Raw genomic sequence first — 19,457 nt, forward strand, 5'->3', positions numbered from 1 at the left:
AGCTAAGTCTGAATGAGTTAACCATTTGTACAATTATCGCTACATTAGATAAATAATCTTGAAATCTTGAAGCTGCTAGACTTATCTGTGATTTATGATTATTTAAAAAATAAATAATCATAAATCACAGATAAGCCTCGAAACATTCATTCAGCTTGGAGCCAATTGAATTAATTTGGTCTCTTTGTATCTGTCAGTTTAAAAGGAAATTAAAATTCATAATCTCCATTGTACAAATTCTGAATCAGCAAATTAGATGCCTAATGAATTTAAACAGAAAATAGCAAAATCTCTGCCAGTTGGGGGAAAAAAACAAAACACGAGTTTTCAAATGTAATGATATCATCACTGCCCCTTAAAACTAAACAAAGGAAGGAGCTCATGGTCTCCTTAAACAAAGAACCCTGTCTTCAAATTTCAATTCAGGTCCTTTTTCCACAGTTTGATCTAAGAGTATCCAGGATTACTCCAAGCTTAAACTAGTTATTTCTAAATTACAACATATATACTCAGATGTTAAAAAAAATTCCACTGACTTGCTGAGCATACTTTTCACTGTATACTAATACATGTGACAATAATAAATCAAATCAGCTGACTCAAGAACAGCTCCTTCCCTGCTGCCATCAGATTTTTGAATGGACCTACTTCACATTAAGTTGACCTTTCTCTACACCCTAGCTATGACTGTAACGCTACATTCTGCACCCTCTCATTTCCTTCTCTATGAATGGTATGCTTTGTATAGCAGAAGAAACAATACTTTTCATGTATACTAATACATGTGACAATAATAAATCAAGAATTGCCTTCCAAGTAACTTCTACAATATCGATCATCATTTCTATACCCTGAGCAGTGACTGTGGCCAGCAACCATACCCAAGATTAAAAAATTTCAAACATTTACCTTATTTCAAATCACACTTAATTCAGCTCAACAGCCATTTCATTTTAAACTCAGTATTGAAACTAGAATTGCACACTCTCTATTTAGGACAAAACAACAGATAGCATTAAAGCTAGCAACACAGAAAAATCCAAACAAATTATTTATTAGTCACGCACACTCATTCGTGGAATCTTCCCATTCACACATTATCTCCATATCATTCAACTTTGCTTTCGTTCACTCTTAACAATTTAAAACTGAAATGACAATGGAATATTGAAAGAAAACAGGGAAAATTAGAATTGTGTTTTATTGGGTTTGTTAATAGTTTGGTTAAACTTGTTCGTTGGTGGTTGGATAATTGTTGATTTTAGAGAGAGTATCAGGGAGTTATTTTGATTTAATCATGAGAAGTTGCTGAAGAGCAGGTCACACTACTTCACACTCATTTTAACAGATTATGAGGTGAGGTTCTCCTCTTCAAGTGGTTAGTGGCTAGTTCTCAGAAGGGGATCAACCTCTGCTTCATAACACACCTCAATGGCTTAGAGACAAGAGAAAAAAGAATCACCAGTGCTGCAACACACAGACAGCCATACAAATTTTCTTATTAACGTACAATCAGAATGCAATGATTCAAACTCTTTTCCCAATTGTTATTAGCTTTTTCCAGACAGGTACTGCCTGTTTTAGCACTCATCTGAGTCTGCTGCCATGTTTACTGTGCAGAGATGGCTCTGTAGGAATCCACCCCTGTTTTGCATCATAGAACATAGAACACTACAGCACAAACAGGCCCTTCGGCCCACAAGTTGCGCCGATCACATCTATAGCTACCAGGCCATAGAACTTTCTGTAACTCCCAATGCCATTAGATCCCATGTACTCATCCAGAAGTCTTTTAAAAGACCCCAGCAAGTTCGCCTCTACCACCACCGACAATAGCCGATTCCACTCACTCACCATCCTCTGAGTGAAAAACTTACCCCTAACATAGAACATAGAACACTACAGCACAAACAGGCCCTTCGGCCCACGAGTTGCGCCGATCACATCAACACCTATCTATAACCCCCAATCCCATAAAACCCCATATACTCATCCAGAAGTCTTTTAAAAGACCCCAGCGAGTTCGCCTCCACCACCACCGACGGCAGCCGATTCCATTCACTCACCACCCTCTGAGTGAAAAACTTACCCCTAACATCACTTCTGTACTTTCCTTCCCGCACCTTAAACCTGTGTCCTCTCGTAGCGACCATTTCAACCCGGGGAAATAGCTTCTGAGAATCCACCCTATCTATTCCTCTCAACATTTTATAAACCTCTATCAGGTTGCCTCTCAACCTTCGTCTCTCCAGGGAGAAAAGACCTAGCTCCCTCAACCTATCCTCATAAGGCATGCCTCCCAATCCAGGCAACATCCTTGTAAATCTCCTCTGCACCCTCTCAATAGCTTCCACATCCTTCCTGTAGTCAACCATCATGTCAAGTCTGCAGAGGGATCTGGATAGGCTGAGCGAGTGGGCAAGGACCTGGCAGATGGAGTATAATGTTAGCAAGTGTGAAGTTATCCACTTTGGCAGAAATAATAGTAGGAGGGATTACTATTTAAAGGGCGAAAAGCTGCAGCATGCTACGGTGCAGAGGGACCTGGGGGTCCTTGTGCATGAGTCGCAAAAACCCAGTCTGCAGGTGCAGCAGGTGACCAAGAAGGTGAATGGAATGCTGGCCTTTATAGCGAGGGGGATAGAATATAAAAGCAGGGAGGTCTTGCTGCAACTGTACAGGGCACTGGTGAGGCCGCAGCTGTGTGCAGTTTTGGTCGCCGCGTTTGCGCAAGGATATTTTGGCCTTGGAGGGAGTGCAGAGGAGGTTCACAAGGCTGATACCGGAGATGAGGGGGTTGGACTATGAAGAGAGACTAAATAGATAGGGTCTGTACTCATTGGAGTTTAGAAGGATGAGGGGGGGGATCTTAGAGAGGCGTATAAGATAATGAAGGGGATGGATAGGGTAGAGGTAGAGAGATTCTTCCCACTCAGAAAGGATAGCAGGACTAGAGGGCACAGCCTCAAGGTAACGGGGGGGGTGCAGTTTTGAACGGAGTTGAGGAGGAACTTCTTCACTCAGAGGGTGGTGAATCTCTGGAATTCTCTGCCCGTTGAAGTGGTTGAGGCTACCTCGTTAAATATATTTAAGTCACAGGTAGAAAGGTTTTTGACAGACAAGGGAATTAAGGGTTATGGGGAGAAAGCAGGCAAGTGGAACTGATCCACTTCAGATCAGTCATGATCTTACTGAATGGCGGGGCAGGCTCGAAGGGCTAGATGGCCTACTCCTGCTCCTATTTCTTATGTTCTTTACCATTAATTTACAATATTTCTGGTGAAGGGACAGAGTTCCTTCCTCTCCCCATTCTGTGCTCACCAAAGACTTCTAGTTTGAGGGACACACCTCATCAAGCATAACTACACATGTACATATGTACTCTCACACACACACACACACACACACACACACACACACACACACACAAACTAGAGCAACTTAGCATCGCCAATCCATATAACCTGCACGTCTTTGGAGTGTAGGAGCAAACCAGAGCAAACCCTCAGAGACTTGGGAAGAACGTGTAAGCTCCAGAGAGAGAGAGAGACACCCAGGCCAGAATCAAACCCAGCTCCTTGGAGCTGTGGCACTGTGCCATGATGGGAAAGGGGGGATATGCTGGGCCGTAAGGTTGCAGATTGTGGTTGAACACAATTCAGCTGCAACTGATGGTCCACAGAGCTTCATTAATTCAGAGTTTTGATTGTTCAAAATATATCCCATTTAGTCCAGTAGTTCCACACAAGATGGAGGGTGTCCAGTCCTGCCAATGGACAGGTGAATCTGTGGCAGGTAGATTGGTGAACACGAGATCAAGTAGGTCTCTCCCTCTTGTTGGTTCCCTCACCACCTGCCACGGGCTCAGTCTAACAGCTATCTTCTTCCGGACCCGGTCAACACCGGGTCCGAAAGGGCATAATGATGCTACCAAATCAGTCTTGGCAATGGACATTGAAGTTCCCCCACAGAACACATTCTGTGTCTCTGCTAACATTGTGGCACGTGGAACTCATGTGGGAAAGTTGGGGCCATCCACAAAGACTAGGGCAGCTAGGGAACAGCAACACCAAGTCACTCACCAACTTGACTTGGAAATATATCACCATTCCTTCATTGTTATTGGGTCAAAATTCTGGAGACCCTTCCCTAACAGCATCATGGGTGTATATGCAGAGTTCAAGAGTATTGTCGCACACACACATGGGAGATTCCTGCATGTGGTGCCTGATGCAATGTTTCAAAGCCATCTCAGCTTTTTGGCTAAGGTGAAGGGTCAGATCAAGCTCGGGAGGGGGCGTAATGTCTGATCCTGTCAGCTCCAAACTTGTTTGTCTGCTTTGTGGGGAATTTAGGGTGAATAAAAATTTGTAAAAAGGAAGATAGCTCAAGGGGCAATTAGGGATGGCTAATAACTACAAGCCTAGTCAGTGATGCTCACTCCCAGTGAATAGAACAAGCTTCACTACATGCCTGACATGTTTTATGCATGTGCAGTTCTGTGCATATCTGTTCAGCCTGTGTGGTTGTATTGGAGTTGATTGGTGCATTGATGCCTCTGGGGTTAAAGAGCTTCAGTCACCACGCTCAGTGCCTGGACAAAGATCTGGTGCTATCATCCCACCTAGTGACAAGGCTTTGACCCCATGGATTGGGGGGTGGTTTGCGATGGTAACGTACTGCTGGGTCCAGTCTGTAGAAAGATTACCCCAGTTCTGTACCCACTTCAGCACAACTTGCTATGGTTGGAGTCTCATGGTGATTTCAGTCCCAGCCTTGGCTGCACTGTTGAATGGGGGGGTTTATGTCCTTCAACATTGTTGGTATTTTTAGTAACCAGCAATCGAGATGTCTGTAATTTCACATTGAAGAGTTTGGTGACAGGGTGCAGTCATGGGCAGTTCCTCTGCTTCTGATTTCTCTACAATATCCCTGCAAAACAACATTTTCATCTATTCCAGGTTAAATTCCCAGAGACCCAACATTTTGTTAAAGGATGCTGTGCCCCCCACCGAGTGTGTCTGATCTGACTTCTGACTTTACCCCAAACCCAGTGTTTGGGCTTCTCTGGCATGTCAGATTCCTGGAATTTTTAAACGAAGGTTTGGGGTTTCTCTCCACCAGCTCCTGAGGAGACTCCCGTGTCCAGAGGAGGACTCGATAGTGAAGATACTGGCATCAGAATGGAGAGAAAAGGAAGCATTCCGGGTTTGTATTTACTGGGACACGAGCTTGGGATTGTGTATATTGGGACATGGGCTCATGATTGTGTTTACAGGGGCATGAGCCCAGGTTTGCGTTTACGGGAATGCGGGCCTGGGTTTGCATTGACAGGGACGCAGGCCCGGGCTTGCGTTTATTCCTGTTTGAAGTTATCTGCTTCCACTGCCCTTTCAGGCATTGCCTTCTAAATCACAACAACTCACTGTGTTTAATAAAAATCTATCTCCCTGCTCTGGCTCTGATATAAGATAATTGACCTGAACATTAACTCTGTTTCTCTTTCCAAAGATGCTGCCAGACCTACTGAGTATTTCCAAATTTGCTGTGTATTATTAGGAATTGATTGTTGATGAGCCTGTTTATATTTGTAATTCAGATCCTATCTGGAATCGGAACTCGTTTGAGACAGATGCAGACTTGCCTTCTGGCTGGATGAGGGTGCGGGACACCTCAGGGACCTATTACTGGCACATTCCCACAGGAACAACTCAATGGGAACCACCACCTCCTGCCTGCGACCAGGAACAGGGATCTCGGAAACCCTCGGTCATGTCACAGTGTACAACCCCTTCAGAGGAGCAGCAGGTAAATGCAGCAGGAGATTGTACAGTTGGGTTGGGTGACAATGGAGGGCTTTGCTGTTCAATCCGGAAGAACTGACATGGAATGGAGAAAGAAAGCTGTAAACTTGGAAAGAATAAGGGCGGCACGGTAGCACAGTGGTTAGCACTGCTGCTTCACAGCTCCAGGGACCTGGGTTTGATTCCCGGCTTGGGTCACTGTCTGTGTGGAGTTTGCAATTCTCCCCGTGTCTGCATGGGTTTCCTCCCACAGTCCAAAGATGTGCGAGTTAGGTTGATTGGCTGTGCTAAAAAAATTGTCCCATAGTGTCCTGAGATGCGTAAGTTAGAGAGATTAGCATGTAAATACGTAAGGATATGGGGTTATGGTCTGGGTGGGATTGTGGTTGGTGCAGACTCGATGGACCAAATGGCCTCTTTCTGCACTGTAAGGTTTCTATGATTTTACATAGGGAGAAGGTGGCTGGAACATAACATAGGAAATAGGAGCAGGAGACGACCTTATTGCTCATCATACCTGCTCCACCCTTCAATATGATCAAGGTTGATGTGCCTCATTTCCACAAATCCCTCCACACCTATCCATTCCAGGTTTTAATATATTCAACTGTAGAACATTTACAAGCCTCAGGGAGAGAGAGAGAGAATTCCAAAGATTCACAACCCTCTGAGTGAAAACATTTCTCCTGATCGCAGTCTTAAATGATCAGCCCCTTTATAATGAGACTGCCTCCTTGTTCTTGATTCCCCAGCCAGGGGAATCCATCTCTCAGTATCCATCCTGTCAAAATCTTCAAAGCATGTATGTGTCAATCAGATCCTTCTTCTAATCTTCAGAGAATATAAGACCAAGAGACCTAGGAGCAGAAGTAGGTCATTTGGCCCATTTTGTATGCTAAACCATTCAATGAGATCATGAAAAGATACTCATCAACTCCACTTCCCCGCCTTAGCTCCATAACCCTCAATTCCATTACTGATCAAAAATCTGTCCATCTCAACCTTGAACATACCGGACAACCCAGCCTCTATAGCCCACTGTGGTAAAGAATTCCACAGATTCACTACCCTCTGACAGAAGAAATTCATCCTCATCTCTGTCTTAAGTGGATGACTCCTTCCTTCATCTGAGATGCTGCCTGTTGGTCCTAGACTTTCCCACAAGGAGAAACAACCTCTCAGCATTTATCCTGTCAAATCCCCTGAGAATGCGATATGTCTCAATAAGGTCGCCTCTCATTCTTCTAAACTCCAGTGAGTACAGGCTCAACCTACTTCAACCCCTTGTAAGAACATAAGAAATAGGAGCAGGAGTAGGTCATCTAGCCCTTCGAGCCTGCCCCGCCATTCAATAAGATCATGGCTGATCTGAAGTGGCTCAGTTCCACTTTCCCGCCTTCTCCCCATAACCCTTAATCCCCTCGCCTATCAAAAACCTATCAACCCGCGTCTTAAATATATTTAGCGAGGCAGCCTCCACCACTTCAACGGACAGAGAATTCCAGAGATTCACCACCCTTTGAGTGAAGAAGTTCCTCCTCAACTCCGTTCTAAACCGCCCCCCCCTTTATCTTGAGGCTGTGCCCTCTAGTCCTACTGTCCTTTCTGAGCAGGAAGAGCCTCTCCACCTCTATCCTATCCATCCCATTCATCATCTTATACGTCTCAATGAGATCTCCCCTCATTCTTCTAAACTCTAACGAGTACAAGCCTAGTTTATTCAGCCTCTCCTCATAGCTCAACCCCCTCAACTCCGGTATCAGCCTAGTGAACCTCCTCTGCACCCCCTCCAAGGCCAAAATATCCTTACGTAAGTGCGGCGCCCAAAACTGCACACAGTACTCCAGCTGCGGCCTCACCAGTGCCCTGTACAGTTGCAGCAAGACCTCCCTACTTTTATATTCAATCCCCCTCGCTATGAAGGCCAGCATCCCATTCGCCTTCCTGACCACCTGCTGCACCTGCAGGCTGGATTTTTGCGACTCATGCACAAGGACCCCGAGGTCCCTCTGCACTGTTGCATGCTGCAGTTTTTCGCCATGTAAGTAGTAGTCCTTCCTACCATTATTCCTACCAAAGTGGACAACTTCACACTTGCCAATATTAAATTCCATTTGCCAGTTCCTGGCCCATTTGTCCAGCTTATCTAGATCCCTCTGCAGACTTTCCACACCCTCCGCACAATTTGCCTTTCCACCGATCTTGGTGTCATCAGCAAATTTTGACACCATACACTTGGTTCCCTCCTCCAGATCATCTATATAAATGGTAAATAGCTGAGGCCCCAGCACCGGTCCCTGGGGCACTCCACTAGTCACCAACCGCCAATCCGAATAGCACCCATTGACCCCCACTCTCTGCCTCCTATTTGACAGCCAATCCCCTATCCACGCTAACACCCTACCCCCAACTCCATGCCCCCTAACCTTCTGTAACAACCTCTTGTGCGGCACCTTATCAAACGCTTTCTGAAAATCAAGAAACACCACATCCACTGGTTCTCCTCTATCCACCGCACTAGACACCTCCTCATAGAATTCCAATAAATTTATCAGACACGACTTCCCCTTAACGAAACCGTGCTGCGTCTGCTCTATCAAGCAATTCCCCTCAAGATGCCTCGCTATTTTCTCCTTGATTACGGATTCAAACATTTTACCTACAACAGACGTTAAACTAACCGGCCTATAATTCCCTGCCTTTTGCCTGCTACCCTTCTTAAACAACGGCGTAACATTAGCCGTTTTCCAATCTTCCGGCGCTTCCTCGGAATCCAGTGAGGTTTGGAAAATAATCATCAAGGCATCCACTATCACCTCCGCCATTTCTTTCAGAACCCTTGGATGCATTCCATCCGGTCCTGGGGACTTGTCCACAGTCAGTCCCTCCAGTCTGTCGAGCACCGCCTCTCTAGTAACAATCATGTCATTCAGGCCCTCCACTCCTACCATCTTTCCATCGCTAACACCCGGCAAACTATTCACGTCCTCCTCCGTGAAGACTGAAACAAAAAAGTTATTCAAGACCTCAGCCATTTCCCCATCCCCTACCACTAAGTCCCCCCTCTCATCCTCTAAGGGTCCAACGTTCACCCTAGCTGGCCGCTTCCTTTTTATATATTTATAAAAACTCTTACTATCTTTTTTTATATTTAGCGCTAGCCCAGCTTCATAGTTTATCCTTCCTTTCTTTATCAACTTCTTCGTCATTCTTTGTTGATATTTAAACCTCTCCCAATCCTCTTCTCGCCCACTACTTTTAGCCACTCTAAACGCATCCGCTTTTAATTTAATACTTTCCTTTACCTCCTTCGTTATCCACGGCTGATTATCTCTCCTCCTACGATCCTTTTTAATTTCTGCTGAGCACCAAGAAAGATCTCCTTAAAGATCCTCCACTGCTCCTCAGCAGACCTACCTTCCAATGTGCTCCCTCAATCAACATTCGCCAATTCCTCTCTCATCCTATCATACTCCCCTCTGTTCAAACAAAGGACACAGGTCCGGGAACCCACTTTCTCCTCCTCCATCTGCATCAGAAACTCCACCATACAATGATCACTCTTCTCAAGACAATCCTTCACCTAATTCTACCTGCCTCATTACATAACACCAGATCCAAGATAGCTCGCTCCCTCGTCGGCTCCAACACTCACTGTTCAAGGAAACTATCCCAGCAGCATTCCAAGAACTCTTCCTCAAGCCCACCGCGTCCAACAGGGGTTGACCAATCAATATGTAGATTGAAATCCCCCATAATTATCGCCATTCCATTCCTGCACACTGCATTTATTTGCGCGTTAATAGCCCGCCCCACCTCCAGATCATTATTTGGGGGCCTATAGACGACACCCAACAGCGCCTTCCTCCCTTTGCTGTTCCTAATCTCCACCCACAACGATTCCACCTTCTGCTCATTGGCTCCTATATCATCCCTTACTACCACCCTGATGCTATCCTTAATCAGCAGAGCTACGCGCCCCCCTTTTTCCTCCCGCCTATCCTTCCTAAACACTTGATACCCCTGTACATTCAGCTCCCAGTCCCTGTCACCTTGCAGCCGCGTCTCTGTAATGGCCATTGTATCATAGTGCATTGTATCATTTTAGCAAGATTTCCCTGATTTATACTCCATTTGCTTTGAAATAAATGTCAACATTACATTTGTGATCCCAATTACCGGCTGAATTTGGATGCCAGCTTTTTGTGATTTAAGCACTAGGACCCCAAATCCCTCTGCTGCAGCTTTCTGCTACGAAGGGTCGTGAATGAAGCTCAGTCCATCACTTAAACCAGCCTCCCCATCCATTGACTCTGTCTGCATTTCCTATTGCCTCGGAAAAGCAGCCAGCATAACCAAGGACCCACACATCCTAGGCATTTTCTTCTCCACCTTCTTCCATCGGGAAAGAGATACAAAAGTCTGAGATCACGTACCAACCAACTGAAGAACAGCTTCTTCCCTGCTGCCGTCAGACTTTTGAATGGACCTACCTCGTATGAAGTTGATCTTTCTCTACACTCTAGCTATGTCTGTAACGCTACCTTCTGCACTCTATCCTTTCCTCCCCTATGAACAGTATGCTTTGTATAGTGACAAGAAACAATACTTTTCACCATATACTAATACATGTGACAATAATAAATCAAATCTTGGTCCATTTAAATAATATTCAACTCCTTTATTATTCCTACCAAAGTGCATAATTTAACAGTTTCCTATATTACTTCCACCCATATGGATTCTACATCTTCTGATCCACGATCATTTCTTGCTATCACATTTATTTCATCTCATACTAACAAAACTACCCCACTATCCTTTCTGTCCCGTTTATCCTTATGAAAGTCTCATACCCTTGAATATTTAGTAGAACATAGAACACTACAGCACAGACAGGCCCTTTGGCCCATACGTTGTGCAGATCATATTCATACCTACCAGGCCTATCTATAACTCTCCCATTAAATCCCATGTACTCATCCAGAAGTCTCTTAAAAGACCCCAGCGAGTTCACGTCTACCACCGACGGCAGCCGATTCCACTCACTCACCACCCTCTGAGTGAAAAACTTACCCCTAACATCTCCTCTGTACCTGCTCCTTAAACCTGTGTCCTCTCAGCCCTGGGAAATAGCTTCCGAGAATCCACTCTATCTATACCTCTCAACATTTTATAAACCTCTATCAGGTCGCCTCTCAATCTTCATCTCTCCAGGGAGAAGATACCTAGCTCCCTCAAACTACCCTCATAAGGCATGCCTCCCAATCCAGGCAACATCCTTGTAAATCTCCTCTGCACCCTCTCAATAGCTTCCACATCCTTCTTGTAGTGAGGACTTCCCAGTTCCCAGTTTGGATCTCCTTGTAACCAGGTCGCTGTAATGACTGTAAGATCAAACCCATTAACCTCAATTTGTGCCATTAATATATTTATTTGTAATAAATAGAGTCACAGCGTCATACCATCTTTACTACTTCCTCTGGCAGCTTGTTCCAGCTACTTGTACTACCTGCATTTAGGTAAAGAGCCTTTGATTTTGCCTTTTTACTATTTTTTTCTCCCTTTGATCCTATTTGCTGCTGTTTTTTATGTTTGTGCACTCTTCCCTTCCTGTCACAGTCTGAGTATCTTTACCTAAATATTTGCCTTGCAATGCTGCCATATCCTTTTGTTTTGTAAGCCTATGAATCCCCTCTCCAGAGCCAGCATTTGTCATTTATATTAATGATTTGATAGATTGAACCAGGGCAGGATTTACTCAGTTAATGGTAGGGCATTGGGGAGAGCTACAGAACAAAGAGATCTAGGGGTACATGTTCATAGCTCCTTGAAAGTGGAGTCACAGGTGGACAGGGTGGTGAAGAAGGCATTCGGCATGCTTAGTTTCATTGGTCAGAACATTGAATACAGGAGTTGGGTGTCTTGTTGAAGCTGTACAAGGCCACACTTGGAGTACTGTGTACAGTTCTGGTCACCCTATTGTAGAAAGGATATTATTAAATTAGAAAAAGTGCAGAAAAGATTTACTAGGATGCTACCGGGACTTGATGGATTGAGTTATAAGGAGAGGCTCAATAGACTAGAACATTTTTCCTCTGGAGCATAGGAGGCTGAAGGGTGACCTCATAGAGGTCTATAAAATATTGAGGGACATTGACAAGGTAGGTGGTCAATATCTTTTCCCAAAGGTAGGGGAGTCTAAAACTAACGGGCATATCTTTAAGGTGAGAGGGGAGAGTTACAAAAGGGTCCAGAGGAGCAATTTTTTTCACACAGAGGGTGGTGAGTGTCTGGAACAAACTGCCAGAGGTAGCAGTAGAGGCAGGTACAATTTTGTCTTTTAAAAAGCATTTAGACAGTTACATAGGTATGATGGGTATAGAGGGATATGGACCAAATGCAGGCAATTGGGATTAGTTTAGGGGTTTTAAAAAAAGGGGGCGGCATGGACAAGTTGAGCTGAAGGGCCTGTTTCCGTGCTGTAAACCTCTATGGCTCTATCCCCCACTCTGGTTAGGTTAAAGTCCCTCCTACATCCCCAATTCTGCAGTTTGCAGAAACACTGGTCTCAGCATGGTTCAGATGTAGGCTGTCCTAGCGGTACAGCCCCACTTTCCCCAGGACTGGTCCCACAAACTGAAACCCACTTCTCCCACACCACTCTCTGAGCCATGTTTCTGTCTTGTTTTATGTACCCTATGCCAATTTAAGTAAGAACTAGGAGGAAGCCATTCAGCTGCTCGAAGCTGCTCCACCATTCAACACAAGCGTGCTGACTTCATTTCCACTTTCCTGCCCACTCTCCATAACCCTTCATCCCACTATTGATTTAAAAACCTTTTCATTTCCTTAAATTTCTTAAGTATTCCGGCGTCCACTGCACTCTGGGGTAGAGCATTCCACAGATTCACCACCCTTTGAGTGAAATAATTCCTCCTCATTTCTACTTTAAATCTGCCACCGCTTAGCCTAAAGCTATGATCTCTCATTTTAGAATGCCCAACAAGCAGAAACACCTGCTCTACATCTATCCTGTCAATCCCCTTTAGTTCTTTGCACCTCAATTCTACCTCCTCATATACTTTGTTGGTAAGTATAGGCCAATCCGGCTCAATCTGTCTTCAAAAGACAAGTCCTCCATCCCTGAAATCAATCTAATGAACCTTCTCTGAACTGCCTCTGATGCATTTACATCCTTCCTCAAGTAAGGGAACTAAACCTATGTGCAGTATTCCAGATGTGGTATGCAGTTGTAATAGCATTTCCCTATTTTTATATTCTATTCCATTAGCAATGATTTGCAGAATCCATTTGCCTTCCTTTTACATGCTGCACCCGCATACTAACTTCCTGCAATTCATGCATGTGGACACCCAGATCCCTCTGCACCAAAGCATTTTGAAGATTCTCTTCATTTAGATAAGTTTTCTATTTTTCCAATCAGTATGGATGACCTCACACTTATCCACGTTAAACTCCAGCTGCAAATTTTGGTCCAGTCACCTAACCTATGCATATCAATTTGTAAATTTCTAATTTCCTGTTGTAACTTGCTATCCCACCTCTTTTAATGTTACCTGCAAATTTGGCTATAGTACGTTCTATCCCTGTATCCAAATCATTAATATAGATTGTAAATAGTTGGGGCCCAAGGACTGAATCCTGTGGGGCACCCCACTACTTGCATCTTGCCAACCAGAGAATGACCCATTTAATTCAACTCTCTGCCTTCTGTTGGTTAGCCAATCCTGTGTCCAAGCTAATAAACTACCCCTAACCTCATGTGATCGTAACTTGTGTATTAACCTTTTCTGCAGCACCTTGCCTCACACCTTCTGGAAGTCCAGATAAACTATATCTACAGGGCCACCAGTATCTACCTTGCTTGTTACATCCTCAAAGAACTCTAGCAAAATTTGCCCTTCATAAAACCACGCTGACTCTGATGGATTCATTTTGACTTTCCAAATGTCCTGTTGCTACTATGGATTCCAATAATTTCCCAATGACAGATGTTAGACTGTTCAATCTATGTCGAGTTCCTCAAACTCTCTATGGAGAACTCTTTCCTTGTTCTACCTATGTTGTTTGTACCTACATTGATCACGAAAACAGGCTTCTCCCGTTCCCACTGTAAGTTCCTCTCTAGCTCAGAGCAGATGTCCCAGATGAGCGGGCAATACGCCTGTATGAACTCTTGCTTTTTGCTGCAGAGGGCAGTGTTAATCCCCCTCACTATACAGTCCCTTACCACCGCTATAGTTTTCAGTACTCTTCCCCCACTCCCACTTCCTGTCCCACGATGTCATGGGAAGTTAGCTCATGCACCCTGCAGCCTCTCCACTCATTCAAACAAGCTGAAAGAACCTCAAACCTGTTAGACAGTTGTAGAGGCTGACACTCCTGTCGTCTGGCTCTCCTCAGCTGTACACACACTCCCCTGTCCCTGACCACTTTCTAAACTGACAGATTCTATCCTAAGGACTGTGACCATCACCTGAAACAAAGCAATACGGTAACACTCTTTCTCCCTCATGTGTGGCTGTGTCTGCAGCTCAGCCTCTGGGTCAATGCCACTGAGGTGAAGCTTCTCAAGCCTCAGAAACTTTCTACAGATGTGCTGGCCCTGGATTACAATGTTATCCAGGAACTCCCACATGCTGCAGCCATGACACATCACCTGTCCTGCCAACCTGAATGTATCAAGTAATTATTAAATGATTTACTTGTTTATGGTGCGTTTTATATATTTTGTTAAATAACCACCAAGTTGGAATGCTTGTGCAGTTCTGGTCAGTCTATTATAGAAAAGATTTTATTAAACTAGAAGAAAAAAATTAAAGCAAATTACTGCAGATGCTGGAATCTGAAACTAAAAGGAAAAATGCTGGAAAATCTCAGCAGTCTGGCAGTGTCTATAAGGAGAGAAAAGAGCTGATGTTTTTGGTCCAGACGATTCTTTGTCAAAGTTTTGACAAAGGGTCGGCTGAGATTTTCCTCCATTTTCTCTTTTGGTTAATTAAACTAGAAAGTGTGCAGAAAAGATTTACTAGGATGTTACCGGAACTTGATGGATTGAGTTATAAGGAGAGGCTGGATAGACTGGGACTTTTTTCTCAGGCGCGTAGGAGGCTGAGGGGTGATCTTATAGAGGTCTATAAAATAATGAGGGGCACAGGTCAGCTAGATAGTCAATATCTTTTCCCAAAGGTAGGGGAGTCTAGAACTAGAGGCATAGGTTTAAGGTGAGAGGGGAGAGATACAAAAGTGTCCAGAGGGGCAGTTTTTTCACGCAGAGGATGGTGAGTGTCTGGAACAAGCTGCCAGAGGTAGTAGTAGAGGCGGGTACAATTTTATCTTTTAAAAAGCATTTAGATAGTTACATGGGTACGATGGGTATAGAGGGATATGGACCAAATGTGGGCAATTCAGTTAGCTTAGGGGTTTTAAAAAAAAGGGTGGCATGGACAAGTTGGGCTGAAAGGCCTGTTTCCAAGCTGTAAACCTCTATGACTCTAAGGCACTAGTCTGGATCCTTTCCTCTACATCTCTGGAACTTTTCAGAGGCTATAAGAAAACTCCCAACAGGGTGACCTCTCCTTTCCTGTTTCTAATCTCAACCCATACTACCTCAGTAGATGAGTCCTCATCAAACATCCTTTCTGCCACTGTAATACTGTCCCTAACCAACAATGCCACACCACCCCCTGTTTTACCACCTGATCTTACTGAAACATCTAAATCCAGGAACCTGCAACTACCATTCCTGTGCCTGCTCTATCCATGTCTCTGAAATGGCCACAACATCAAAATCCCAGGTACCAACCCATGCTGCAAGTTCACCCACCATAGAACATAGAACAGTACAGCACAGTACAGGCCCTTCAGCCCTCGATGTTGTGCCAAGCTATGTCCAATCCCAAGATCAAGCTGCCCCACTCCCTATCACTCTGGTGTGCTCCATGTGCGTACCCAATAACCGCTTGAAAGTTCCTAAAGTGTCCAACTCCACTATCACACCAGGCAGTGCGTTCCACCCTCTAACCACTCTCTGAGTGAAGAATCTACCTCTGACATCCCTCCTATATCTCCCACCATGAACCTTATAGTTATGTCCCCTATTAACAGCTACATCCACCTGAGGAAATAGTCTCTGCACATCCACTCTATCTATCCCCCTCATCTTATAAACCTCTATTAAGTCGCCTGTCATCCTCCTCCACTGTAAAGAGAAAAGCCTCAGCTCCCTCAACCTTTCCTCATAAGACTTGCCCTCTAAACCAGGCAGCATCCTGGCAAATCTCCTCTGCACTCTCTCCAATGCTTCCACATCCTTCTTATAGTGAGGTGACCAGAACTGCACACAATATTCCAAATGTGGTCTCACCAAGGTCCTGTATAGTTGCAGCATAACCCCACAGCTCTTAAACTCAAACCCCCTGTTAATAAATGCTAACACACTATAAGCCGCCTTCACGGCTCTGTCCACTTGTGGCAAGCTTCAGAGATCCGTGGATATGAACCCCAAGATCTTTCTGTTCCTTCACATTCCTCAGAACTCTGCCGTTGACCCTGTCATCATCATTCGAGTTTGTCCTACCAAAATGAATCACCTCGCACTTATCAGGGTTAAACTCCATCTGCCACTTTTCAGCCCAGCTCTGCATCAATGTGTCTCTTTGCAGCCTACAAGAGTCCTCCACCTCATCCACTACTCCACTAATCTTGGTGTCAACAGCAAATTTACTAACCCACCCTTCAGCCCCCTCTTCCACGTCACTGATAAAAATCACAAATAGCAGATTATTATTCCTGATGCTCCTGGTGTTGAAGTAGACACACTTCAAACACCTCCCTGCCTGCCGGTACACTCCTGCGACCTTGAAACCTTACTCATGACCTCACTACTCTCAAACTCCTGTACACTGGAGCTACAATTCAGGTTCCCATCCCTCTGCTGCATTAGTTCAAACCCTCCCAAAGAGCATTAGCAAATTCCCCCCCCAGGATGTTGGTACCCCTCTGGTTCAGGTGTAGATCATCCCGCTTATAGAGGTCCCACCTACCTCTTCTTGACCATGGCCTCAATATCCCGAGTCATCCAGGGTTCCCTACTTCTGCCAGCCTTGCCCTTCACTCTAAGAGGAATGTGCTTACCCTGAACCCTGATTAACACACTTTTGAAAGTGTGCCACTTACCAGATGTCCTTTTGTCTTCCCACAGACTCCCTCAATTAAGTTTGAAAGTTCCTGCCTGATACCATCAAATATGGGACACTTGCCTTTATTAATCGGGGTATAGATTACAAAAGCAGGGAAGTCATGTTGAAGTTGTATAGAACTTTGGTGAGGCTGGAGTACTGAGTGCAGTTCTGGTTGCCATGTTATAGAAAAAGCGTGATTGCACGGGAGGGGATGCAGAGGAGATTCACCAGGATGCTGCCAGGGATGGAACATTTAAGTTAAATTAAAGAGAAGTTGGATAGATTTGGGTTGTTTCCTCTGGAACAAAGGAGATTGAGGGACGATCTGATTGAGATGTACAAGATTATGAGAGACATGGACAGAGTGGATAAGGAGCAGCTGTTGAAGGGTCAGTCATGAGGGACATTGGTTCAAGGTGAGGGGCAGGAGGTTGCGGGGGCTGGGGGGGTGATGTAAGGAAAACTTTTTTTACCCAGAGGGTGTTGACGGTCTGGAATGTGGGCAGTGGCAGAGGCAGGTTGCCTCACATCCTCTAAAAGTATCTGGCTGAGCACTTGGCATGCTGTAAGATGGTGGACAAGATGGAGAGTGAGAATGGAGGTGTGGAAAAATGGAAGTGAGAATGAAAGGTGATAAATGGATGAATGAGATGAAACAGAATGAAATAAAATAAATGGAAATGGAGTGAAGCTGGAGGAGAGAGTTGATGCTCTGAAGTTGTTGAATTCAGTGTTCAATCTGGAAGGCTGTAAAGTGTCCAATCGGAGATGGGTGCTGTTCCTCCAGTTTGTGCTGGGGTTCGCTGGAATATTGCAAATGGCCAAGGATGGACATATGGACAGGAGAGCAGGGTGGAGTGTTGAAGTGTTCCGAGTCCTGCTTGTGGACAGACCGAAAGTGCTCAGCAAGGCGGTCACCCAGCGGTCTGCGTTTGGAGCAGTGAATGCAATAGACCAGGTTGAAGGAGGTGCACGTGGAGCACTGCTTCACCTGAAAGGGGTGTTTAGGAGCAGGGAGGCGATAAAGGGGCAGTTGATGCACCTTCTCCAATTGCATGGGAAGCTGCCATGGGCAGAGGGTGAGGTGTTGGGTATGATGGAGGATTATCCTTTGAATGCGGGGACTGGTGGGGTGAAAGTGAGGACGAGGGGGACCCTATCCTGGTTCTGGAAGGGAGGGGAGGGGTGAGAGCAGTGGTCTGGGCGATGAGTTGGATGTGGTTGAGAGCGGTGGGAAACCATGATTGAGAAAGAAGGAAGATATATCGGCAGCACCATTTTGGAAAGAAATTAGTTTTAACAACTGGGAAAAATCATTGATTAAACGTGAAAAAGGAGATTATTGTGCAATATTCCTCTATACCCCATTAAGCTTAAGAATTACGCACAGGTTTTAAGATTAACACAAATGAAAAAGTACATTGGAGATTGCAATGGTCTCATTGGCACACAAAGTCCCTTTGATACACACAAGATGACTGTGGTCAAGTAATAGAAAGAACGTCTCACCCTCGGTTTAGAATCCCCCTCTGGATTTATAAACACTCTCCCTGGATTTATTAACTCTCCTGGGTTTAGAATCTCACCTGCTTCTTATTGTTGAAGCTTTTTGGAAATTACCACCAGCTGGAATCATTTTTTCCCACAGGAGGTGCAGACCATAAGTGAGACATCAGATACGAGTCTAAAGGATTTTGAGGGAGCGACACTACGATATGCATCGCTGAATCTGGGGTGAGTGAGCAGTGGCCCTTTACATTCTTCTCCTTGGCAATGGAAGTTATGCTGGTCAATGATGCAGAGACCGGTCCTATCGATTTCAATCATTGACATGAGTTAGCTCTAACCCTGCCCCCTCTCCCCACCCACCCTCTAATCCCACCTCTTCCCACCTACCCCCTAATCCCACCCACTCCCCGTCCACCCTCTAACCCATCCACTTCCTACCCATCCCTAACTCCACCCATTCTTTGACCCCACCTTTTTCCCACTCACCCTCTAACCCCACCCTTTCCCTCCTCCAGTCCACCTTTGATTGCAACCCAAATCCTTTCCCTTCAGTAAAAGCCCTGCTGCAGTTTATTAGCTTCCTCTCTGGCACTCTCATTATCATTCTGAGATCTTCTACTCCTCAGCCACTCTGATTCTCTTCATTTGGATATCACTCCATCTTTGAAGCTTGGGTTTAAGGGCTGCTGGTGGATGATTTGTCATCCACCCACCTCTGCCCTCACCCCTGCTCTGCTCCCCCTGCCTTCACCCCCACTTTGGTGCTGGTTATTATTTGACTGATGTTTTGGCTAATCATTAAAACTCATTTAATTTGGATATTTCTTTCTATCAGGGGCCAAGAAGAAGAAGAAAATTACAAGAAAATACTAAATATCGATGATGAATCAAAGGTGAGGGAAAGGAAGTTTTCTTGCTTGTTACGTTCTTAAAATAC

The 19,457-nt window shown here is 44.9% G+C and overlaps 1 protein-coding gene across 5 annotated transcripts in view; it reads left to right on the forward strand.

Annotated features, from left to right (window-relative positions):
- The window catches only part of LOC145349268 (amyloid beta precursor protein binding family B member 1-like), a 129,495-nt gene that overhangs the window by 60,148 nt on the left and 49,890 nt on the right, over positions 1–19,457 (forward strand). For 4 of the 5 annotated variants that reach the window (XM_080197773.1, XM_080197774.1, XM_080197775.1 and 1 more), the window contains 4 exons: positions 5,125–5,208; positions 5,600–5,808; positions 18,660–18,745; positions 19,356–19,413. In XM_080197773.1, coding sequence (XP_080053899.1) covers positions 5,125–5,208; positions 5,600–5,808; positions 18,660–18,745; positions 19,356–19,413 — 437 coding nt within the window. The remainder of the gene's footprint in view (positions 1–5,124; positions 5,209–5,599; positions 5,809–18,659; positions 18,746–19,355; positions 19,414–19,457) is intronic. The other variant, XM_080197777.1, reaches the window with a different exon arrangement.

Source organism: Carcharhinus amblyrhynchos, chromosome 10, assembly GCF_965287045.1.
Source record: "Carcharhinus amblyrhynchos chromosome 10, sCarAmb.v2.hapA, whole genome shotgun sequence".
Lineage (NCBI taxonomy): Eukaryota > Metazoa > Chordata > Chondrichthyes > Carcharhiniformes > Carcharhinidae > Carcharhinus > Carcharhinus amblyrhynchos.